The 24683-nt window shown below is 40.2% G+C and overlaps 2 protein-coding genes across 14 annotated transcripts; both read right to left on the bottom strand.

Annotated features, from left to right (window-relative positions):
- Positions 1–6060: 6060 nt before the first annotated feature.
- Positions 6061–12065, bottom strand: bglap (bone gamma-carboxyglutamate (gla) protein). The gene is made up of 4 exons (XM_034190639.1): positions 11364–12065; positions 11110–11154; positions 6479–6563; positions 6061–6362 (listed from the first exon to the last, which is right to left on the bottom strand). Exons 1-4 carry the CDS (start codon positions 11461–11463, stop codon positions 6260–6262), a joined length of 333 nt encoding a protein of 110 aa, XP_034046530.1. The 5' UTR covers positions 11464–12065; the 3' UTR covers positions 6061–6259.
- An 8495-nt stretch (positions 12066–20560) lies between these two features.
- mgp (matrix Gla protein) lies at positions 20561–24219 on the bottom strand. 13 transcript variants are annotated; one of them, XM_034190627.1, is made up of 7 exons: positions 24065–24149; positions 23924–23966; positions 23735–23844; positions 21780–21862; positions 21617–21646; positions 21282–21390; positions 20851–21110 (listed from the first exon to the last, which is right to left on the bottom strand). In XM_034190627.1, exons 3-7 carry the CDS (start codon positions 23752–23754, stop codon positions 20954–20956), a joined length of 399 nt encoding a protein of 132 aa, XP_034046518.1. In that variant the 5' UTR covers positions 23755–23844; positions 23924–23966; positions 24065–24149; the 3' UTR covers positions 20851–20953. The 13 variants fall into 13 exon arrangements, with proteins under 13 accessions (XP_034046519.1, XP_034046527.1, XP_034046526.1 ...); XM_034190628.1 differs by lacking the exon at positions 21617–21646 and having other exon boundaries at positions 20561–21110; positions 24065–24172; XM_034190636.1 differs by lacking the exon at positions 21617–21646 and having other exon boundaries at positions 20561–21110; positions 21780–21867; positions 24065–24166.
- Positions 24220–24683: the final 464 nt, after the last annotated feature.

Here is a 24683-nt window from a genome sequence, read left to right on the forward strand (position 1 = left end):
TCAAAGGCTTCAATACATTCAAAACAGTGCAACTACAATTCTGATGATAGTATGTAAACAGGAACACATCACACCTATATTCCATAACCTTCACTGGCTCCCAATCACCTACAGAATCCATTTTAAGATTGCTCTCATGACCCACCAATGCATCCATGGCAATGCCCCCACATACTTCAAAGACCTCCTCACTCCCCACACATCCTCCTGTTCCCTCGTTCATACAACACTAATCTTCTCTGTCCCCCTCGCACCAAACTTCACACAATGGGAGACAGGGCCTTCTGTTCAGCTGACCCTCATATTTGGAACTCCCTCCCCGACCACCAGAGGGCTCCACAAACTGTGGAAGCTTTTAAAAAAGCCTCAAGACATACCTGTTTAGACAGGCCTATCACACGTCTGAATAATTTGAATCTGTTGCATCTTAGTCTTTTTATTCTATTATTTTATTTTGGTTTTATTATATTCTGGTGACTGTTTTTATCTTAAGATTTTATTTTTTTATTCTCTTATTTATCCTTGCTTTTATTTTTTTCCCTGTAGCACTTTAAGATTTTTATTAATGAAAGGTGCATTATAAATGAAATTTATTATCATGACACTGTTGAACGTGATGTCATTGAACGTCACTTTACACTCATTTGTGTAAACAATCAGTTCTGCTGATGAATGTTTATTTTCTTTACATAAATCTGAAAATGCCAGAAGTGTCTTACTGTGGAAAATGAAAAGATGATGTCATCGCCCTGCCTCTGTAACATGTTGTTCACAGTTTAACAGTCTAATTTAGGATATTTTTTTTTTCTTCTTGTTGGTGGTAGGACAAAATGCTGGCGTCCTCCAGCTGAAAAACTCACCCAGAGCAGACAGACACTGAGGAGCTTCTTAAAAACTCTTCAAAAAACAAAACAAAACAAAAAACACTTAACAAGTAACTGGGTGATTCTTAGACTACGGGCACTTATTATGTCCTTTGATCATATTGTATGAAAAACAGAAAAAAGGGGAAATTTCACACTTTTATAGTTATCTTTACAATGAATGTGTTAAGAAATTTGTTCTAGTAGTCTATGATGACTTTTTCACCTTTTTTTCAATGTCATACAACTGTTGTGATTTTTTTTAAACAAAATGTAGTTGTCCCACACTATTGCCGTAATTTCCACCACAACACTGTAAAGTCCCTAAACAGTTTGTATGAAAGATTGTTTGGGTAGTTTCTATGGAGATAAACAGTGACATCAGAGCACATGTATATAGCGCCAAATCACAACAAACAGTTGCCCCAAGGCGCTTTATATTGTAAGGCAATGGTGTGGTGGAAATTACATTTACAAGGCCAATAGTGCCCATAGTTAAAGAATCACCCAACTTCCATCATAACGAATCAACGCATTTTCCAACCCTTCCAAAACAAGGGTGTCATGTGGAGAACAGTTTTCATCTGTGATGATGAATCCTCGCAACAGTTCAGATTAAAAGACTTTATTAATCCGTGAGCAAGCTTCTAAAGTTTTAGCTTTTGTTGTTAGCTCCACATCTTCTTCCCCATTTTTTGTAGAAGCGTTACAGCGCCACACACAGGCCTGGCATATGTACTGCAGCATTTTCACATGGTTTCACTGGATCTGTGAGAACGGAGATATTTCTTGAATGGAACAATTTTTGAAAATGACAAAGAAAAAGATTGTATAGCAGAAGTTTAGTTTCAGTGTTAACAAGGCCTTAAAAACATGAGATGAAATTATAATAAAAAATAATAAATAAATGGGGAATTATTTTCTTGGGGGGGGGGGGGGGGGGTGCTATGACAAATCCAGGGGGAGCTCTAGCACTCCCTAGCGCCCCCTTCCCATACTTCCACTCCTGTGTGCACGTGGATCATGACTTACCAGTTGGCTCGGTCCGTCGAGTGTTCTTCCTAGCAGTGCACAGTGGTGTCAAAAGTACACACATTTGTTACTTAAGTAGACGTATAGATACTGCAGCTTAAAAACACTCTGGTAAAAGTTGAAGTATCAACTTGACCTCTTTACTCAAGTAAAAGTGAAAAAGTATGTGCTCCAAAACCTACTTAAATTATAAAAGTATAAAGTAACCTTTTTTTTTAAAAAAAAAAAAAAGGTAGATGACACTATATGAATTGAAAGCTTAATTTAAAAACTGATTCGTTCTACATGTGGCCCAAGCCCCAAAACCCAAAATTACACCCAACACCACCTGCACGAAAATGTTTCAATTCTAGAAGCTCTGAAATGCAATCTGGGACTATTCCAGACAATAAACTGCAGTGAGTACAGCATGTTGTGAAAGTGTAGGTACACGGACCCACAACAGGGGGCGTAATGAACGGACAATGGAGAAAGGTGAATAACAAGTTTTACTGTTGTGAAACGAGCACAACGAATACAACAATTAACAATTTGGGGTCGAATCCGCTGGTGTCGTGTGGGCAGGCTCGAAGGTAGGAGACGTCCGTCTCAGTCGAACCGGAACCACCCAGATCTCCTCTGCCACCGAACCCTGGAAATACTGGAACCGCCAAGTCCCGAATTCCCAGGTGGCCACTGCCTCCGCTCGTCGGATCCGGTACTGCTGGCGGGAGAGAGCAACAACACACAGGTGTGGATGCGACAGCACCCAGTAACGGAGTGGGGAGAAGCCGCCTCCACCTCTTGTCAATATATAGCAGGAAGGTGAGTACTATCCAAGCAATTTAGCTATCAGTAGTCAGCAGTCCTGAAAAGGTTTAACAAGTTTTAGCTGGTTATTCAGAATATGAATGCAGAGAACGTTACCTCAGTCTTAAGGCGATATCTCGGCACTGAGGTGGAGACGCCGTCCTGATGATATACCCCCGTGCTGAGTGGAGTCAGCTGTGTCCAGTAATGGGTGACAGCTGTCACCCTGACTGCTCTCATAAGGCGGCGGCGCCCTCTGGTGCCTGGAGCCCGCACTCCAGGCAGGGCGCCCTCTGGTGGTGGTGGGCCAGCAGTACCTCCTCTTCAGCGGCCCACACAACACAGCATCCACTTAGTGAAGGAAAACAAAAAAAAAAACAAAAAAAAAAGACAACTTTCCTTATTCAAATTCATTCCAGTAGTATTCTGCTCTTACTAGGATGCAGCAGTTTTCTAGTTTGGCAGATAGTTCTGGAGAAAATCACTGAAGAAATTAACACATTGAAAATATGGTTTGACCGAAACAAACTGTCATTAAATAAGACAGGGATGAAGTGGAGGTGTAATAGTCACTAGGTGTTCACAGGAAACACTTATTTATTTATGTATGTATTTTCTCTTCTAAGTCCCTGTTCTCTTCTAAGTCCCTGTTAGTAAATGATATAATAATTGATCAACATATTGATTTATTCTGCCTTACAGAAACCTGGTTACAGCAGGATGAATATGTTAGTTTAAATGAGTCAACACCCCCGAGTCACACTAACTGCCAGAACGCTCGTAGCACGGGCCGAGGCGGAGGATTAGCAGCATTCTTCCATTCCAGCTTATTAATTAATCCAAAACCCAGACAGAGCTTTAATTCATTTGAAAGCTTGACTCTTAGTCTTGTCCATCCAAATTGGAAGTCCCAAAAAACAGTTTTATTTGTTATTATCTCTCGTCCACCTGGTCGTTACTGTGAGTTTCTCTGTGAATTTTCAGACCTTTTGTCTGACTTAGTGCTTAGCTCAGATAATTATAGTGGGCGATTTTAACATCCACACAGATGCTGAGAATGACAGCCTCAACACTGCATTTAATCTATTATTAGACTCAATTGGCTTTGCTCAAAATGTAAATGAGTCCACCCACCACTTTAATCATATCTTAGATCTTGTTCTGACTTATGGTATGGAAATTGAAGACTTAACAGTATTCCCTGAAAACTCCCTTCTGTCTGATCATTTCTTAATAACATTTACATTTACTCTGATGGACTACCCAGCAGTGGGGAATAAGTTTCATTACACTAGAAGTCTTTCAGAATGCGCTGTAACTAGGTTTAAGGATATGATTCCTTCTTTATGTTCTCTAATGCCATATACCAACACAGTGCAGAGTAGCTACCTAAACTCTGTGAGTGAGATAGAGTATCTCGTCAATAGTTTTACATCCTCATTGAAGACAACTTTGGATGCTGTAGCTCCTCTGAAAAAGAGAGCCTTAAATCAGAAGTGCCTGACTCCATGGTATAACTCACAAACTCGCAGCTTAAAGCAGATAACCCGTAAGTTGGAGAGGAAATGGAGTCTCACTAATTTAGAAGATCTTCACTTAGTCTGGAAAAAGAGTCTGTTGCTCTATAAAAAAGCCCTCCGTAAAGCTAGGACATCTTACTACTCATCACTAATTGAAGAAAATAAGAACCCCAGGTTTCTTTTCAGCACTGTAGCCAGGCTGACAAAGAGTCAGAGCTCTATTGAGCCGAGTATTCCTTTAACTTTAACTAGTAATGACTTCATGACTTTCTTTGCTAATAAAATTCTAACTATTAGAGAAAAAATTACTCATAACCATCCCAAAGACATATCGTTATCTTTGGCTGCTTTCAGTGATGCCGGTATTTGGTTAGACTCTTTCTCTCCGATTATTCTGTCTGAGTTATTTTCATTAGTTACTTCCTCCAAACCATCAACATGTCTATTAGACCCCATTCCTACCAGGCTGCTCAAGGAAGCCCTACCATTAATTAATGCTTCGATCTTAAATATGATCAATCTATCTTTATTAGTTGGCTATGTACCACAGGCTTTTAAGGTGGCAGTAATTAAACCATTACTTAAAAAGCCATCACTTGACCCAGCTATCTTAGCTAATTATAGGCCAATCTCCAACCTTCCTTTCTCTCAAAAATTCTTGAAAGGGTAGTTGTAAAACAGCTAACTGATCATCTGCAGAGGAATGGTCTATTTGAAGAGTTTCAGTCAGGTTTTAGAATTCATCATAGTAGAGAAACAGCATTAGTGAAGGTTACAAATGATCTTCTTATGACCTCAGACAGTGGACTCATATCTGTGCTTGTTCTGTTAGACCTCAGTGCTGCTTTTGATACTGTTGACCATAAAAATTTATTATTGCCATAGGTATTAAAGGCACTGCGCTGCGGTGGTTTGAATCATATTTATCTAACAGATTACAATTTGTTCATGTAAATGGGGAATCTTCTTCACAGACTAAGGTTAATTATGGAGTTCCACAAGGTTCTGTGCTAGGACCAATTTATTCACTTTATACATGTTTCCCTTAGGCAGTATTATTAGACAGCATTGCTTAAATTTTCATTGTTACACAGATGATACCCAGCTTTATCTATCCATGAAGCCAGAGGACACACACCAATTAGCTAAACTGCAGGATTGTCTTACAGACATAAAGACATGGATGACCTCTAATTTCCTGCTTTTAAACTCAGATAAAACTGAAGTTATTGTACTTGGCCCCACAAATCTTAGAAACATGGTGTCTAACCAGATCCTTACTCTGGAGAGAGCATATCTCACCCATATTGGCCTCTCTTCATTGGCTTCCTGTTAATTTTAGAATTTAAAATTCTTCTTCTTACTTATAAGGTTTTGAATAATCAGGTCCCATCATATCTTAGGGACCTCATAGTACCATATCACCCCAATAGAGCGCTTCGCTCTCAGACAGCAGGCTTACTTGTAGTTCCTAGGGTTTGTAAGAGTAGAATGGGAGGCAGAGCCTTCAGCTTTCAGGCTCCTCTCCTCTGGAACCAGCTCCCAATTCAGATCAGGGAGACAGACACCCTCTCTACTTTTAAGATTAGGCTTAAAACTTTCCTTTTTGCTAAAGCTTATAGTTAGGGCTGGATCAGGTGACCCTGAACCATCCCTTAGTTATGCTGCTATAGACTTAGACTGCTGGGGGGTTCCCATGATGCACTGAGTGTTTCTTTCTCTTTTTGCTCTGTATGCACCACTCTACATTTAATCATTAGTGATTGATCTCTGCTCTTCCACAGCATGTCTTTTTCCTGGTTCTCTCCCTCAGCCCCAACCAGTCCCAGCAGAAGACTGCCCCTCCCTGAGCCAGATTCATTTATTTGACATTTTATTGCACTAGAGAACAACTGAAAGCAAAGTCTCAGAGATGGAAAATAAAAAGCTGCTTGTTTGTCTCTTCCATATTACAGTTATGGCCACACATGCTTCACCGCAGGGAAAGAGATGAACTAAATGACAACAGCAAAAGGTCAAGAAAGGTAAATGAAGTGATTTGTTGTTGTTTGTGGTCTAATAAGGAATCGGTCCGTAGAAGGTTGTGTAGGCGGCGATGATTCCATCGGTGTCCATCATTTCATCACAAGCCACGTTAGGCTCACACACCTCCCTTAGACTGAGAGACACACACAAACACTTATGTCACCATATATTATGCTGATATATACATGCATATGTGTGTGTGTGTGTGTGTGTACACAGGATTTCAGAAGAGAATGTGACATTCTGTACCTCTCCAGCTGAGCCAGAGACAACTCTCCTAAAGCTCTCTTCTGCCGCATCACTGTAGAGGCCTGCTCCTTCTCCACAAGCACACCTGAGCGACACACACACACACACACACAAGCTAATTTTCAGCAAGCTAACGTACCTCATTAAATTTCTTAGAAAAAAATTGGAGACAAAAACTGTCCAAAGTTCGCCAACCTAAAAAAATATTTTCATGTCCCTGAGAAGTCACCTGCGCCTGTCAGTTTAAAGGTGTCCTAAATGACATTTTACACATTAATATACAGTAGCAGACAACAACTATTCTTTGTAAACATGGTGCAATGTGTAGAGAATGACACTGCACTCCCTCTGTGCTCGCAGCTTTTCTGTCCCCTGTTAACCTTCTTGGTCTGACTGTGTGTGCACACATTTTGTGCAAGTGAGTCCTGCGCTGTGAAACTGTTGCCCCTCCCCATGTTAATAAATAGACCCACCACATAGCTCTTGACTTTTTTCAAGCTGGCAGACAGCAGGTACTTTCCTGGATAATACCTAAAAAACACATTACGAGGCTAAAAATAAGTCTGATAAAGAATGTGGTCAAGCTAGAATCCACATGTTTGGCTTTTACCACATAGAGAGCTGTTGGACCTGTTATTCTCACAATTGAGTGGGGATGGGTGGTTTGGAGGCATTGTTTGGGGAAGAACAGCCAACTTTGTTTTGATTCTAAAAATGCAGATCGTGTAGCACTGACTGGCAGAAAAATAAGTTAAGGCAACTTTAAAATTTATTGACTGTTGCTTTTCACAGCCCTTTTTCCTTGCAAGAGAAGGCTTTGAAGCTATAGTGCATCCAGAAAGTATTCATAGCGCTTCACTTTTTCCACATTTTGTTATGTTACAGCCTTATACCAAAATAGGGTAAATTCATCTTTCCTTTCAAAATTCTACTCACAACACTCCATAATGACAACATGAAAAAAGTTTTTTTTTTGTTGCAAATTTATTAAAATAAAATTTTAAAAAAATGAAGAAATCACATGTACAAAAAGTATTTACACCCTTTGCTCAAAACTTTTTTGATGTACCTTTCACAACAATTACAGCCTTAAGTCTTCTTGAACATGATGCCACAAGCTTGGCGCACCTATCTTTGGGCAGTTTTGCCCATTAACTGTTGAGGTCAAGTCTGAGGTCAAGAGCACTCTGGAGCAGGTTTTCATCCAGGATCTCTCTGTACATTGCTGCATTCATCTTTCCCTCAATTCTGACTAGTCTCCCAGTTGCTGCTGCTGAAAAACATCCCCACAACAGGAAGCTGCCACCACCATGCTTCACTGTAGGGATGGTGCCTGGTTTCCTCCAAACATGATGCCTGGCAGTCACGCCAAAGAGTTCAATCTTTGCCTCATTAGACCAGAGAATTTTGTTTCTCATGGTCTGAGAGTCCTTCAGGTGCCTTTTGGTAAACTACAGATGGGCTGCCATGTGCCTTTTACGGAGTGACCTGTCTGGCCACTCTACCTGATTGGTGGATTGCTGCAAAGATGGTTGTCCTTCTGGAAGGTTCTCCTCTCTCCACAGAGGAATGCTGGAACACTGACAGAGCGACCATCAGGTTCTTGGTTACCTCCCTGACTAAGGTCCTTCTCCCTCGATTGCTCAGTTTAGACGGGCGGCCAGCTCTAGGAAGAGTCTTGGTGGATCTTAAGTTCTTCTATTTATGGATGATGGAGGCCACTGTGCTCATTGGGACCTTCAAAGCAGCAGAAATGTTTCTGTACCCTTCCCCAGACTTTTGCCTCGCGACAATCCTGTCTTAGAAGTCTACAGACAATTCCTTTGACTTCATGCTCGGTTTGTGCTCTGACATGCACTGTCAACTGTGGGACCTTATGTAGACAGGTGTGTGTCAGTTCAAGTCTAATCAACTGAATTTACCCCAGGTGGACTCCAATTACACTGTAGAAACATCTCAAGGATGATCAGTGAAAAAAGGATGCACCTGAGCTCGATTTGGAGCTTCATGACAAAGGCTGTGAATACTTATATACATGTGATTTTTTTAGTTTTTTAAATATTTAATAAATTTGCAGAAATATCAAGAACTTTTTTAACATTGTCATGGGGTATTGCATGTAGAAAATGAAGGAAAAAAATTGGAATAAGGCTCCATTTTTCTATTGCCACTTACTTCAGTTAAAGATCACAGGGGCTGGAGCCTATCTCAGCAGACATAGGGCATGAGGCGGGATACACCCTGGACAGGATGCCAGTCTGTCACAGGGCCACATACAGACAAACACTTTCACACCCGCATACACAGCAATGGACAATTTAAAGTTTCCAGTTCACCTAACTCGTGACCCTTAATGGGAGTAAGCCTTTGAAGATGAAAGAGTGTGAGTGTGTGGAATGAGGCTGTGTGGAAAAAGGGAAGCACTGTGAATGCTTTCTGGATGCACTGTAAGTGTGCATGCAGGTTGTGGGGTGTCCCACTGTTGAATCATCAAGTGCACGAGGGCTGTCAGACAGACATTTGGGCCCTTTTTGCCCTGTTTCCAGAAGTCAGCATTTCTGCAGACTGGCGAAGGGAATTACTCACAGTTCAAAATGTTGTGACATCAAACATGAAGTCACCAGGGAAACCCAGAAGTTAGGAAAGGTAAACAACAACTTGGGCATCTGCAGAGCCTCTACAAACCATGGCCATTCAAAAAAATGGAAAATATAGAAAACTTGGCAATTGGGTGCAGAGGTGCGCACACACACACACACACACATATATATATATATATATATATATATATATATATATATATATATATACGAGGGCTGTCCATAAAGTATAGGTCCTTTTTATTTTTTCAAAAACTATATGGATTTCATTCATATGTTTTTACGTCAGACATGCTTGAACCCTCGTGCGCATGCGTGAGTTTTTCCACGCCTGTCGGTGACGTCATTCGTCTATGAGCACTCCTTGTGGGAGGAGTCGTCCAGCCCCTCGTCGGAATTCCTTTGTCTGAGAAGTTGCTGAGAGACTGGTGCTTTGTTTGATCAAAATTTTTTCTAAACCTGTGAGACACATCGAAGTGGACATGGTTCGAAAAATTAAGCTGGTTTTCGGTAAAAATTTTAACAGCTGATGAGAGATTTTGAGGTGATACTGTCGCTTTAAGGACTTCCCACGGTGCGAGACGTCGCGCAACGCTCTCAGGTGCTGTCGTCAGCCTGTTTCAAGCTTAAAACCTCCACATTTCAGGCTCTATTGATCCAGGACGTCGTGAGAGAACAGAGAAGTTTCAGAAGAAGTCGGTTTCAGCATTTTATCTGGATATTCCACTGTTAAAGGAGATTTTTTTAATGAAAGACCTGCGGACGGATTGCAGCATCGGCTCGCAGCCGCCGCGACGCTCCACCACAGGAAAAACACCTCTGTTGGAAGCCTTAAGGACAAGTTGGAACATGTCCAGCTGTTAAACAATTTCTCATATACTCACTCCACTGAAAGCCATCAAAAGCCGCCTGGATTTTACAAATGGTTATCAACACGGAGGTGTTTTTCCTGTGCCGCTGCACCGCGTCGGTTGCATCCCGACGCGCGGACCCGTCCGCACGTCTTTCATTAAAAAAATCTCCTTTAACAGTGGAATATCCAGAAAAAATGCTGAAACTGACTTCTTCTGAAACTTCTCTGTTCTCTCACGACGTCCTGGATCAATAGAGCCTGAAATGTGGAGGTTTTAAGCTTGAAACAAGCTGACGACAGCACCTGAGAGCGTTGGGCGACGTCTCGCACTGTGGGAAGTCCTTAAAGCGACAGTATCACCTCAAAATCTCTCATCAGCTGTTAAAAGTTTTACCGAAAACCAGCTTAATTTTTCGAACCATGTCCACTTCGATGTGTCTCACAGGTTTAGAAAAAATTTTGATCAAACAAAGCGCCAGTCTCTCAGCAACTTCTCAGACAAAGGAATTCCGACGAGGGGCTGGACGACTCCTCCCACAAGGAGTGCTCACAGACGAATGACGTCACCGACAGGCGTGGAAAAACTCACGCATGCGCACGAGGGTTCAAGCATGTCTGACGTAAAAACATATGAATGAAATCCATATAGTTTTTGAAAAAAAATAAAAAGGACCTAGACTTTATGGACAGACCTCGTATATATATATATATATATATATATATATATATATATATATATACATACACACATATATATATATATATACATACACACATATATATATATAGAGAGAGAGAGAGTAAAAATTCAATTCAATTTAAATAAAAAAAAAGTCAATTATCAACAAAAAATTTACTTGCCTTTTTTATTCTTTTATTATGTATGACATTATATGTAACTGTGCTGTTGTTATAGAGGTGCAAGACTTGCAGGTGCAGTGAAAATGAGCCCACAGAGAATAAAATGTGACAGAAGAAAACAAATGAACAAATAAAATAAATAAAAAACCCCACACAGCTTGTGCTTGAGAAGACCTTTTTTAAAAAAATCTCCTCTTGCTCCCATTAAGCAAAACCTAAAACTATTAACAAAATGACTTTTGTGCAAAAAATAACTGAGCTCAAGCTCAACATTTCATAAATTTTGAAGAAATTAGGGAATATTGTATTTTCCTTACCATCTTGAGCAGCATTGTCACTGTCAGGCTGCGAAGCGGTGCAGCCTGTGAGATGCAGCAGAAAAGAAAAGAAAAATGAATTGATGCATTTTAAAGCCAAAACAAAATCTCTGAACTTAACTTCACCAAACTGAAACAAAGAATAGGCCAGTATTTTTGTGGCACTTCCACTTTAATTTGGAAGAAGTTGGTTTTTCCATGCAAATTTGAGCAAACTTAACATTTATATTGTTTTCTTCAGAAACAGATCTTACCTGAATACAGGCAGATGACTGTGAGGGAGCAGAGAGTCAGAGCGACCAAAGTCTTCATCTTTCTGCTTTTCACTGAAGGCACACTTTGTCTCTCTGCCATTCATGCGCGCATATAAATATGCGCTGGGATTGAGATGCGGCCCTCACTGTCATGTGGATATGTGATTGGTTGGGGAATCATGTATCACACATCGACAAAACTTACTGAAGTGAGTATTCATAGATTCATCCACACACACCAATGCAATAAGATTTTACACTCTGCTGTTTGCTGTAAAACCCAAGTGGCATGAAATTAAAGGTGACAGATTCACAAATAACAGCATCTGGAAGTGATTTTCCTGTGAAAATCTTTTGCACCATATGAGGTTTTGTTCACTGCTGGCGATAAACCAAATGATCTCAGTGATCAGTTGTTTGCATGTGTATCCACATTTTCTCCTCTACAACTAAAAATGTTTTTTTTTTTCTTCAAAATTCATCCATAAGTACCAAAATGAGGTCAAAAATAAGAGTGGCATTAAATGTGTCTTCTTACCTTGCACGCCAGTGAAGTGGCAAAGCAGGGTTTTGTTTTCACTGGTGGGTGATTCTTAGACTACGGGCACTTATTATGTCCTTTGATCATATTGTATGAAAAACAGAGAAAAGGAGAAATTTCACACTTTTATAGTTATCTTTACAATGAAAGTGTTTTAAGAAATTTGTTCTAGTAGTCTATGATGACTTTTTCACCTTTTTTCAGCATCATTATATATTGTGCTTGTCCCACACCCAGACTTTTGATCTTCAATGATAAAAATGAATGGTAAAAAAACGTTTTTTCTAATGTTTAAAATATCTCTGAATAAAATATCAGTAAAATAATCAAAACATAATTGGGGTATTCAATGTCATACAACTGTTGTGATTTTTTTAAACAAAATGTAGTTGTCCCACACTATTGCCGTAATTTCCACCACAACACTGTAATGTCCCTTTAAACAGTTTGTATGAAAGATTGTTTGGGTAACAGTGACATCAGAGCACATGTATATAGCGCCAAATCACAACAAACAGCTGCCCCAAGGCGCTTTATATTGTAAGGCAATGGTGTGGTGGAAATTACATTTACAAGGCCAATAGTGCCTGTAGTTAAAGAATCACCCTGGTGTGTGCAACTGTAGACACGATATCTCAAAACGGCTGGATGGATTTCCTTCAAACTTTGTGGGAATATTACATGGATTGACATCGAGAAGTGGTTAGATTTTGGTGTACTTGGTCAAAGATCAAGCTGTAGGATAACATGATCTGATAAATACCTTTTTCTATATCTCAACACTCAAGAAGCCTAGTTGGATGATCTGAAACATTCATTTATCAGCAAAATATTTGTGACTGATTGGCATGAATGACATCATAATGAAGTCACACAGTTCAAACACCATTACAGACATAGATATACATATTTACGTGCACATTTATATCACAGTGTGTAGAGTGCACATGGTGTTTGTGCATCAGCCCTCTGAAGTCTTTCAATCTCATCAATTCAAATTAAATTTATTTAGTATATATAGCGCCAAATCACAACAAAGCTGCCTCAAGGAGCTTCACAAAAGGAAGGTCTAACCTTACCAACCCCTAGAGCGAGCACACAGGCGACAGCGGTAAGATAAAACTCCCTCTGATGATATTGAGGAAGAAACCTCAAGCAGACCAGACTCAAAGGGGTGACCCACTGCTTAAGCCATTCTACCAAAAAGGTTTACAATACAGAACACAACAACAATATATTATATTATATCTTATATTTTTAGTCAGTTTTTAAAAAGCTAAAGCATGAGATTACGCAAAATCGCTCTTTATGATCCTTTTACATCCTTTTTTTTAGGTTGGGTTTTATATTAAACATCCTCAAAGTCTGTAGCAGTGTGTGTGTGTGTGTGTGTGTGTGTTTGGGGAGGTAATGGTCTAGTGGTTAAGCATTGGGCTTTGGACCGGAGGATACTCGGGTGCCTTGCATGGCAGCAGCCTCACATCGGGGTGAATGTGAGGCATTGATGTGTAAAGTGCTTTGAGTGTCTGATGCAGATGGAAAAGTGCTATATAAATGCAGTCTATTTACCATTTATTTCAAACTGTTGTGCTATATGCACAACTAAGGCTTGAAATAGATTGTTTTAGACTTCTGTGACATATGTCACAGAATTGCCTATGCCTCAGTGCTCTATGTGACACACCTGCACAGGCTGAGGGAAAATCATAGAAGGATAACTCTTTCCTGAAGGGCAACAGGGCAAACAGCAGTTCTTTTCCTTAAGGTGGCAGAAAGTCTTATGTAGAAAGTGTTTTTTTTTTAAAGAAATAATTATCATTACTATCATTTTTGAAGATGCATGTCCTAAATTGTAATGTGAATTTTTGGCTAAAAGTTTCTGTATCTTTTGAAGGCACTTGATCATCTGCATTGTCTTGGAGAAATTGTGCATAATATGAAAAGCAAAGCTCACACAGACGTGAAATTCCAGCACTTAGCCCGTAGAGGGCAGCAATTCACAGCAAGCCTACATTTCAAAAGTCAGGTCACTGAGTGCATGATGCAGAAAACACACAACAATCCCACAATATGTGGCATGCTTTTAATCTGCAAGCTTTCACTTTTATTACAAACCGCAGTGATTTCCTATGTAAAGACAGCCAAGTGCAACATTTTAGAAACAAAAGGGCTGTGTTTGAAGACCTGTGGAATTGTGATTTTAAAATGTGCAGTGCAGTTAGTGTTTCACCTAAAATAAACTGCATGTGGAGCCAGTTTCTGCATGCATGAAAATCAATTTGCATTCAAACCCCTTCTGCCCATGTAAAACCTGAAAAGGGGTATTACAGAGCATACTGAGAATGAACAATAAAGTGCAGGAGCTGCTTTGCAACTTACAGATGAAAAAATATCTCTCTAGTTCTTCGAGTCATCATTTAATTGGGCATTTAGATTGTGGACTATATTTGACAGCATTATACAGTCTGTAATTTCACTGTGTGGAATCCTTTTTGTATCTCATAGACACACTCCAAGAGTTCAATTCCAGGACAAATTTATATGTGCACATTTGTGGTTTTGTGGCAAGGTAAGTGTCCTCTATGACTGTCTTGTGAATCCTGTGGTGTGCTGGGATCTACACAGTCAGCTGGCCTTTATTTTTGTATTTTAATATCTTTGACCTCTGGGCTTGATGCACTGTGAAATGCACAAATTCCTCCTGAGATTAAAGCAACAAACGAAAACTGATTTAGATAAGTTTAACTAGTGTTTAACTTACAAATGAATGCTAATATTTACTATGCAAATGAGAACAGAATCTATTTTTAAGTGACCATATTGTGCAAAATTGCTTTTTATGTACTCAAAGTCTTACACTTTTGTGCATGTGAGCCAACATGTTGAAACTACCCTGCTATTAACAAGATTTAGTGCTAAAAAGGCCTGGTTTCAGACCTTTGTGACATATGTCACAGAGGTCTATACGAGGGCTGTCAATAAAGTAGCGGTCCTTTTTATTTTTTTCAAAAACTATATGGATTTCATTCATATGTTTTTACGTCAGACATGCTTGAACCCTCGTGCGGATGCGTGAGTTTTTCCACGCCTGTCGGTGACGTCATTCGCCTGTGAGCACTCCTTGTGGGAGGAGTCGTCCAGCCCCTCGTCGGAATTCCTTTGTCTAGGAAGTTGCTGAGAGACTGGTGCATTGTTTGATCAAAATTTTTTCTAAACCTGTGAGACACATCGAAGTGGACACGGTTCAAAAAATTAAGCTGGTTTTCAGTGAAAATTTTAACGGCTGATGAGAGATTTTGAGGTGATACTGTCGCTTTAAGGACTTCCCACGGTGCGAGACGTCGCTCAGCGCTCTCAGCCGCCGTCGTCAGCCTGTTTCAAGCTGAAAACCTCCACATTTCAGGCTCTATTGATCCAGGACGTCGTGAGAGAACAGAGACGTTTCAGAAGAAGTCGGTTTCAGCATTTTATCCGGATATTCCACTGTTAAAGGAGATTTTTTTAATGAAAGACGTGCGGACGGGTCCGCGCGTCGGCTCGCAGCCGCCGCGACGCTCTGCCACAGGAAAAACACCTCTGTTGAAAGCCTTAAGGACAAGTTGGAACATGTCCAGCTGTTAAACAATTTCTCATATACTCACTCCACTGAAAGCCATCAAAAGCCGCCTGGATTTTACAAATGGTTATCAACACGGAGGTGTTTTTCCTGTGCCGCCGCACCGCGTCGGCTGCGTCCCGACGCGCGGACCCGTCCGCACGTCTTTCATTAAAAAAATCTCCTTTAACAGTGGAATATCCGGATAAAATGCCGAAACCGACTTCTTCTGAAACTTCTCTGTTCTCTCACGACGTCCTGGATCAATAGAGCCTGAAATGTGGAGGTTTTCAGCTTGAACAGGCTGACGACGGCGGCTGAGAGCGCTGAGCGACGTCTCGCACCGTGGGAAGTCCTTAAAGCGACAGAATCAGCTCAAAATCTCTCATCAGCCATTAAAATTTTCACTGAAAACCAGCTTAATTTTTCGAACCATGTCCACTTCGATGTGTCTCACAGGTTTGGAAAAAGTTTGATCAAACAACGCGCCAGTCTCTCAGCAACTTCTCAGACAAAGGAATTCCGACGAGGGGCTGGACGACTCCTCCCACAAGGAGTGCTCACAGGCGAATGACGTCACCGACAGGCGTGGAAAAACTCATGCATGCGCACGAGGGTTCAAGCATGTCTGACGTAAAAACATATGAATGAAATCCATATAGTTTTTGAAAAAAATAAAAAGGACCTATACTTTATTGACAGCCCTCATATATGGACTCTTGCATGTCGATGCAAAACCACCACATGGTTTGTCAAAAAAGAAGCCATATCTCTTTTCCAAATGGAGAGGGTACATGATGTGGAGTTTTATTGTTTCTTTGCTTGCATTTTTGTTTTATTACTTTTTATGTTTGTGTGTATGTACGGTGCATCCAGAAAGTATTCACAGCGCTTCATTTTTTCCACTTTTTTTTTTACAGCCTTTTTCCAAAATGGATTAAATAAAATTTTCCTCAAAATTCTACACACAATACCCCATAATGATGATGTAGAAAAAGTGTGTTTTTTTTTTTTTTTTTTTTTTTTTTAGGTTTGTGCAGATTTATTAAAAAAAAAACAACTAAGAAATCACATGTACCTAAGTATTCACAGCCTTTGCCATGAAGCTCAAAATTGAGCTCAGGTGCATCCTGTTTCCACTGATCATCCTTGAGATGTTTCTACAGCTTAATTGGAGTCCACCTGGTGTAATTTCAGTTGATTGCACAATTTGGAGAAGCACATACTTGTCTACATATAAGGTCTCACAGGTAACAGTGCATGTCAGAGCACAAACCAAGCATGAAGTCAAAGGAACTGTCTGTAGACCTCTGAGACAGAGCTCGGTCCGTACTGTCAGCACCTTGGTCTGATATTTCCCTGTAGAGACCTCTCACTCAGTTAACAATCCTTTAATATTCAACAATCGACTTTGCTGCATGGGCTCTTCAACAAAACCTTACCTCCAATGACCAGCCCTTCCATAATCTTGACCTGACTCTCAACTCCAAAAAGACAAAATATATGCTGTTTGGCTGTAAAAATCCAATCTCCAGTTGCCCCCCCCCCATTACCACCACCACCAAAGATCATCAGTGCTCATGACTTGGCACTGAAATTTGAAAGCTGTTTGTTTCATTTTTCTCATTTAACACACACAACGGTAATCTTCTGGCAAAAAACAAAGCTTGACTTGGTTTTCTGCACCGGAAGAAGGCTTCCTTCACTTAGTCTGCTAAATATATTATTGTAAGAAAAAAGAACAACACAATCAGCATCCTATTTGACTATTCTAAGAAAATCTATAAAAATCTATAAAATGCCACCAAAGTGCGCACTGTTTACCACTCACCCCCGCCTTCTCTATAAACTGGTGAATTGGCCGTCCCTTCAATCCAGGCCGCCACAAACATCCTTTGGGCTGCTATAAGTCTATAAAAGTGGGGAAGACACCTCATAACCTTTCAAGCCTCTGACACATTTCAGCAATTATCATTTAAAATCTAGCATTCCACCTTCCAAAAAGTCTGAATGATTTTGGCTATCGTTCTTTTTGTTTTGCTGCTGTAAATGATTGGAACCCACGACAAAACACACAAAAACCTACATCTTTCATATCATTTAACATGTTCCAACAAAGATTGCAACACGTCATAGCTGACTGTTGTAGCTGCTGGCATCTCTCTGTTGTATTTTTCAAAGAATACTCACGAAATCACCTTTTATGTTTCGTGTTTTTAATTTTGATCTATTCATATATACATACTGGTAATCCTCATTTTTGTTTTGCTGTGTCATACTGTGAGAATGTTATATTGTACGAGGTTGTACTTGATAAAACAAATAAAGAATGCAACACTGCCATAGAATAATTAGACCAGTCTCACGTTTTGTTTAGTTTGTTACATGACATGAAATGTAGTACATTTTAATGACACAGTCACCAGTCACTGACTGTTTTAACCCTAACCATAACTGAAATCCCTCTTCACACACATGCGCGCGCGCGCACAAACACACACACACACACACACACACACACACACACACACACACACACACACACACACACACACACACACACACACACACACACACACACACACACACACAGTCACCCCAAATTTCATGATACCATCATGAAATGTTTTTGTGATACCATTACAAAAATGTACTATATTTCACGATGGTATTACAAACTAAGAGATTGAATCATTTTTTATGATGCCCTCATGAACTTGGCATGAGATCGGGTTGGGATAATCGGCTATACAATGTAATGGTAAGGGGCAAGCTAACCCTTTAAGCCTCTGGAGTCATTGGATGCAGATACACGTCAAAGTCACATGACCTGCACAAAGTCAAATTTCCCACACTTTCAGTTTCAGTTTGACTGTTTGTTGAAAGTGCAGATTTCAACCTATATACCACTTTTAAAAATTTGTTGATATACCCAGTAAAACTTGAATAATGGTTAATAATTTTCAGAATGCTTTTTCCTGATTTATTATGGAAATGTGTGTGGAGTGGTTCTCAGTGCTGCACTTGTCCAGCATGCATGTGAACGGGACTTCTCTTCCTCTTTTGTCTTCTCTGGACACAGCAAGTACAAGGGGAATGAAAACATGACTTTCCCTTTATTATTTGGTGTTAAAAGCATGTTCTAAACCAAACCAAAATTGATCATGAACCCACGTAATTGGTTGTGGACACACTGCATTCAGTGTGCATGTGAACGTCTTTCTTAATTTATCTTCTGTGGCCGGGGGTGGAAAAAACATCTTCCCCTTTATAATTTGTGGAAAAAAGTATAACGTAAAACCAATCAAAACCATGGATTCCACGTGGATTGATCAGCGACCCCACATGGGGTTGTTTTTGAGGGGGACAAAGTCACCAAATACAAACGCTGCATCCAAGTAGGGAGCAACAGGAATGACAAAGTATCAGGTCATTCCCATGTCCAAATAACATGTCAAACACAAGTCAGAGAAGTCTTGTTTTGTTTTGTTTTTCTGAGTGGCACAAATATAATTTGTGTGGCATCTTTTTGCATGTAAATAGTTGTACAAAAAAAAAAACATTTCCTGCATTTTAATGTAAATATTTGTATATAACTTTGTTTATGCTACATTTATACATATGTTTTTGAAATTCACAATTTATATTTGCATCCTAAGTTAGAAAAATGGTTTGTTAAACATGTTTGTGGTTTTCACAGTAAAAAATGTTTTTTTTTTTCCTGTTCAAATTATGTTTGTGTGAATTTAGGTTTATTGTGTTAATATAGAATAGCAGAATGAACCCCCCCCCCCCCCCCCCCCCCCATAATGTCACACAGGTGAGGTTGTGTTGATAAAAATGACACCAAACAAGGCAAATTAAACTTTTTTAAAGGTAAATTATGAAGATAAAACCAAAATTAGTCAATAATGCCCAATTATATCCTGGACTCCAGAGGGTTAAAGTAAACAGTTTCTGTACAACACTATATAGGCAGGAATATCATTAGAAATGTCGAACAGCATCAAGAGGATCCCTACGGACAGAAATATGTGCATATATACCTCACTAAATGCAAAAAAAAAGCTTTTAAAACAACTAAACACACAGTTAACGGCTTGCCTTTGCCAGCTTTTGTTAAGACAATACTATTCCACCTCAAATCCTTTCAAGTCGACTGTCAATGAGGGGCTCGCACTTTTGCCTACAAGGTTAGCTAGCTAACCAATGTTAGGTCAAGACACCAGTCTGTCACAGGACCACATATAGACTGACAAACACACTCACACCTATGGACAATTTAGAGTCACCAATCCACTTAACCTGCATGCTTTTGGATGTGGGAGGAAGCCAAAGTACCCAGAGGGAACCCACTCAGACAAGTGGAGAACATGCAAACAACACACAGAACGGCCATAGGTGGGAATCGATCCCAGGATATCCTTGCTGTGAGGCAACAGTGCTAACCACTAAGCCACTGTGCCACCCTCATTATATAATACTCACTCTGAATTAAGAAATTAAAAGAAAAGCTCCGGTTTCCTCCCACAATAAAACATGCTTTAAAATGAAACGTAATTAACGGTCACCATTCCAGAGTGGAATATTTTTAAAAAAATACATTTTTTGATTTAATATTTCTTCATAGTGCTAAAACAATCATTTCTAGTTTTTGTTGCTTACACTGGTTCAAATTTTGGTTTTGTTTCGGTTTTGTTTCGATACGATGTGACTATGTGCTGTGTTGCTGAAATAAATTTCATTCATTCATTCAAAGACTTGAAGAGGTAAAGTTCTGTAACCAGTTTTCAGAGGTGGGTAACCCTGGCTTCAGTGACTAAAAAAAGTCCTGCCATGTGTTTCCACCTGTGCACCTCAAACAGGTGATTTCACCGATCAGCTCGTCTACCTCCCGGAAGAGTTAAACTAATCACAATCAGCTGTTTAGTGGATGGATGGAACAAATATGTGGTTGGACCTTTAGCCGGGGTTTCCCATCAGTGCAGATTCCAATCACTGGCACACACGGGCACTAAATACCCAACACTCAAATGTGGCAAACAAACAGCACAAACAGGATTAATATAAAAACCCAACCAAGGGAATTTTATTAATTTTCAAAAGTGCAGTAATTAAAGCAGACATTGCTGCTGGCCTGGATATGAGTAAATAACATGGCAAAACAGACTCCACTTCACTCAGGCACGTCCCATAAAGCTCATAAATGATGGGAAGGTGTGATAATAGTGGATAAAAGTTATCCTGAGATTAGACAAGTGACGGCTTTATAACATTCTACAAATGCATAATGACGGGTCATGCCGGATTAGCATTCGTGAGAATGTTAATCCTTCTGGGATTACATATTGAGAAGGTACTACAAGAACGATAGCAAACCTCACCATTAATGAACTCGTATGGAGAAGATAACGAGCATTTTTAGTATCGGTAATGAGCATTTACAGCATCAGCTCAGTATCGACGGGGCCTGGCTGCCATCTGGGCCGGATTCCTGGACCCAAAGTATCTCTGGTAGGCCTGCTGGTAGCCATGACTGTAGGCGTAGAAGCGGCAGGGAGAGTAGTCCTCACAGGTCTCCGCACGCCTCTCAGCCGGAGACTTTATTCTCCTAGACACAGATAGAGGGATATGATTAGAGGAAGAGGGTCAGAACCACACACACAGCAGTCTGTTTTAATCTTAATAATCGGCTTTGGGTACATAGCTACGTTTAATAGGCTAATTAAGAATGCGTTAATGATGCTCGAGCATGCACGGTTTCATCTGCGTGGGTGTTTACCTCATGTAGTTGTAGTAGTTGTAGGAGTTTCCTCTGGTGGGGAGGTTGTAGGCGTTACCCCTCTGTGGCGGAATAAAGGAGTTGGCTCGGTTCGGGCTCACGAACAAATCTGGAACCAAATAACTTTACTAGACAACACCGGCAGCTTTAACGAGGTTAGGCATGCCCACTGTGCTGCACATGTGGGCCACATAAAAAGCTGACGTATGTTAATCAACGTGGCTCACATACTTTAGTGTATATATATATATATATATATATATATATATCGAAAGCATTGCTGTTAGAATCACATGCATGTTTTTCCTTCAACCAGAGATGACAATTTCAATCACCTTCAAGGGATTCTGTGCTTTCATGAGAGTCTACGGGAAAAACATGGAACCGGGTTAAGCATAAATGATGAGTAACTTATTTTGAGACTGATATTTTGCAGGTTACAAGTACAGACAGAGCTGCTGAGTGATTTAAAGGTGATGACGAGAGGAGGACGTGTACCGTAGCAGACACACAGAGAGAGCACGGCACAGAGGGCGAGACACTGCAGGGGGCTCCTCATCCTGATGCTCGTCTGTCTGCCTCTGTGCTGCAGAGAGGAGAGGAAAAAAAAAAGATGAAGAAGTCAAGTCAGCACCAAAATAAGACTTCGATATGGGAGTGAGATGAATGGAGTGGGTGCAAGAAACGTTTGCTCATATTTTGTGATTAAATAAGAAAATAGTAACCAGGGATAATTGGAAAGTGGAAAAAAAAAAGTTTATTGGTGGGCAGGCAGCTGTTAGTGTTTCTGGCCGGTAGGAATTGTTTAGCTTGTGCGACTTTGCAGTATCCAGGTGACAAGATGCCATGTTCAGTGCACACACTTGTGTGAATGTGATAAATCAATAGTAATATGTACATAGTAAATACTTGATATTTACAACATAGGTACCCAGTGGGGGTAGATAAGATGAATAAATTTTATGATTGTTTTTGTATGTTAATGAGAATGATGTAACTATGATAACTTAACAACATATAGCAGACACGATACTTACATCATAGGTCAATAGCAATATATAGCAGACATTTGATACTTACAATAAGTGCCCAATGAGGAAGAGAAGCTGATGCATATATTTGTGTGTTAATGACAATGATGTGATTTTCTTATGAACAAGAAAAATATACGGCAGGCACTTGATACTTACATCATTGGTACCCAGTGGTAGTAGATGAGCTGAATGGATTTTATGATTGATGCATATATTTGAAAGTCAATGAGTCATTTTCCTCATAAACATGAAAACGTATTAAGAGCATATGGCAGACACTTAAAACTTACACCATAGGTACCCAGTGGGGGAAGATGAGCTGAATACATTTTAGCTGTTTGATGCATATTAATATAGATGAAGTAGTTTTCCTTGTGATCATGATAACTCATTAGCATCCAATATAAGTAGACACTTGATAATTACCACAAATCTACTCTTTTGCGGAGCAGATGAGGTGCCTAATGCTTGTATTTACAATGTAATGATGATAAAAATGATTTTCCTTGTGCACATTGAGAATTAAATCACAGTACATTTGTGGGACCTCAAAGTTAAGCTGTGGGTATCTCTGTGTAATAGAAGAGCTGATTTCACATTAGCGTTGCATATAATATACGTATATCGCTAAAGATTATGCAATTTTTTTCCCAAAGCAACTACTTGAACATGTTTTATGATCAAGACTTCACACTCAGAATGCATGTATATTTTAATGACAAAAATGACAGCTTATAAGAAATCTGCCAATTAGGGTGGTGTGAGACCTGATATTCAAAACATATACATACTTATTGTGTTGATGCAGAAATAATGATGCGTATGGTTAAGCAAATTAGGTTGCTGGTTTGCACAGATTAATTATCGCAATTTCAGAATGTCTAATGCCTGATGTGACATTACACAATTCAAATGCTGCGTTTTGATGCATGCTGTGAGTTTAGTTTCAAGGGCAGAAGGTCCCCAGACATCATGCAGCAGCCTGATCTGTACACTTTGGAAGATGAGATATGAGCAAACTGAATCTAAGACATTCAGAAAAGTAAAAGCCTGCTGCACCGTCGCATTGCACATGTATACATATGCATACATATACACATGCATTCAAGCACAAATGTGAGCACGTAGAGCAAAGGCGTAAGACACCTGCACAAACAGCACTACCAGATGTGTTGAACACTCAAACCTTGGACTCGTTGCAGAAAAGCTTTCATCCACATCTTGTGCTTGTAGAATTTGGATGAGATTCTGTTTCAGCATCAATAGCAGCTTTCATTATACAACACTCACTGACATACACGCACAGGGCGGAACGCCAGCCCCTCAGGCATGTCTTGGCTTCAGTCAGCTGCAGCCCCACAGCGGGCATGGAAACAGAAACCCCGAGGCCCAAAAGTTTAAAAATCAACTTCCAAAGACCTGCAAGGACAACCACACATGCTCTCCCTCCAGCTGCTGACAGCAGCGTCTGCAGTTTTATGCTCGTCTGGGTCTTCGTGGAGACTCTGGGGGGCTCACAGCCTCAGTCCCTGCGGGTGGAATGTAGCCCTCAGCATAATGTTAAAGCTGCACAGAACCAACCTGAGGCTACAGTAGACAAACTCGTACCTTTAGGCCTGCTGTGCTGCACAAACCAGCATTACACATTACCCTGGAAAAGTTCAGTTCAGCTTGGTGCTTTGAATAAAAGTTGTTAATGCCACTACTTTCATCTATCATTAGCTGAAAGAGCTCATTTTCCGTACTTACCGTAAAGATAGTGATAGTGTGAGGAAATATTTCTCTGCGTGTTTTCTCCGGAGGGATATTACCTAATTCCTCAACAGCACCGCTTTTATATTCACCTCACCACCCCCACTAATACCCTTCCATTTCCCCAATGGCTCCAACCACACCTCCTTCAGCCCTCACCCTCTCTCCTCCCTCCTCTTCACACTTTTCCACCATTCAACCAGACCAAAGTATTAGCTCACTGTCTTTGAGACCCGCCGCCGCTCAAAATGATGGAAAGGAATGAGAAAAACAAGCCAGAAAAACAAAGATGCAGAGAGGAAGCCTGGCACGCTGACATGAAACCTGCTTTCTGGCAGGTACATGATAATATTTGCTTCTTTTTGACAGCATGGTATGAAAAGAAGATCTCGCATGCAGACACCACAGGAACTGACTCCACTCCTCAGCCCCGCCCCTCTGTGCTTCTGTTCTGCTAGTTTTAGTTGTTAGTAAGGCAGACAACTAAGGAAAAAAGCTCAGATTATCATACAAGCATCAAATATTGAATGTGTTTACCTAATAGGCCACTAATTCATAAAAGAATGTGATTCACATAAAAATTCAATATGGCTGCCATTTTCAAGATGGCCCCCGT

Source organism: Thalassophryne amazonica, chromosome 16, assembly GCF_902500255.1.
Source record: "Thalassophryne amazonica chromosome 16, fThaAma1.1, whole genome shotgun sequence".
In the NCBI taxonomy this organism is placed as follows: Eukaryota; Metazoa; Chordata; class Actinopteri; order Batrachoidiformes; family Batrachoididae; genus Thalassophryne; species Thalassophryne amazonica.

Excerpts from the sequence above, each read along its gene's own strand:
- mgp (XM_034190625.1), bottom strand. The coding sequence starts at position 23,575 with ATGCTGAAACAGAATCTCATCCAAATTCTACAAGCACAAGATGTGGAT. Across the intron at positions 21,863-23,501 it reads TTTTCTGCAACGAGTCCAAG|AGGCAGACAGACGAGCATCA; the intron begins GTTTGAGTGTTC and ends TCTGCAGCACAG. Across the intron at positions 21,391-21,616 it reads AAGCACAGAATCCCTTGAAG|ATTTGTTCGTGAGCCCGAAC; the intron begins GTGATTGAAATT and ends ATTTGGTTCCAG.
- bglap (XM_034190639.1), bottom strand. The coding sequence starts at position 11,463 with ATGGCAGAGAGACAAAGTGTGCCTTCAGTGAAAAGCAGAAAGATGAAG. Across the intron at positions 11,155-11,363 it reads AGTCATCTGCCTGTATTCAG|GCTGCACCGCTTCGCAGCCT; the intron begins GTAAGATCTGTT and ends TGCATCTCACAG. Across the intron at positions 6,564-11,109 it reads TGACAATGCTGCTCAAGATG|GTGTGCTTGTGGAGAAGGAG; the intron begins GTAAGGAAAATA and ends TGTGTCGCTCAG.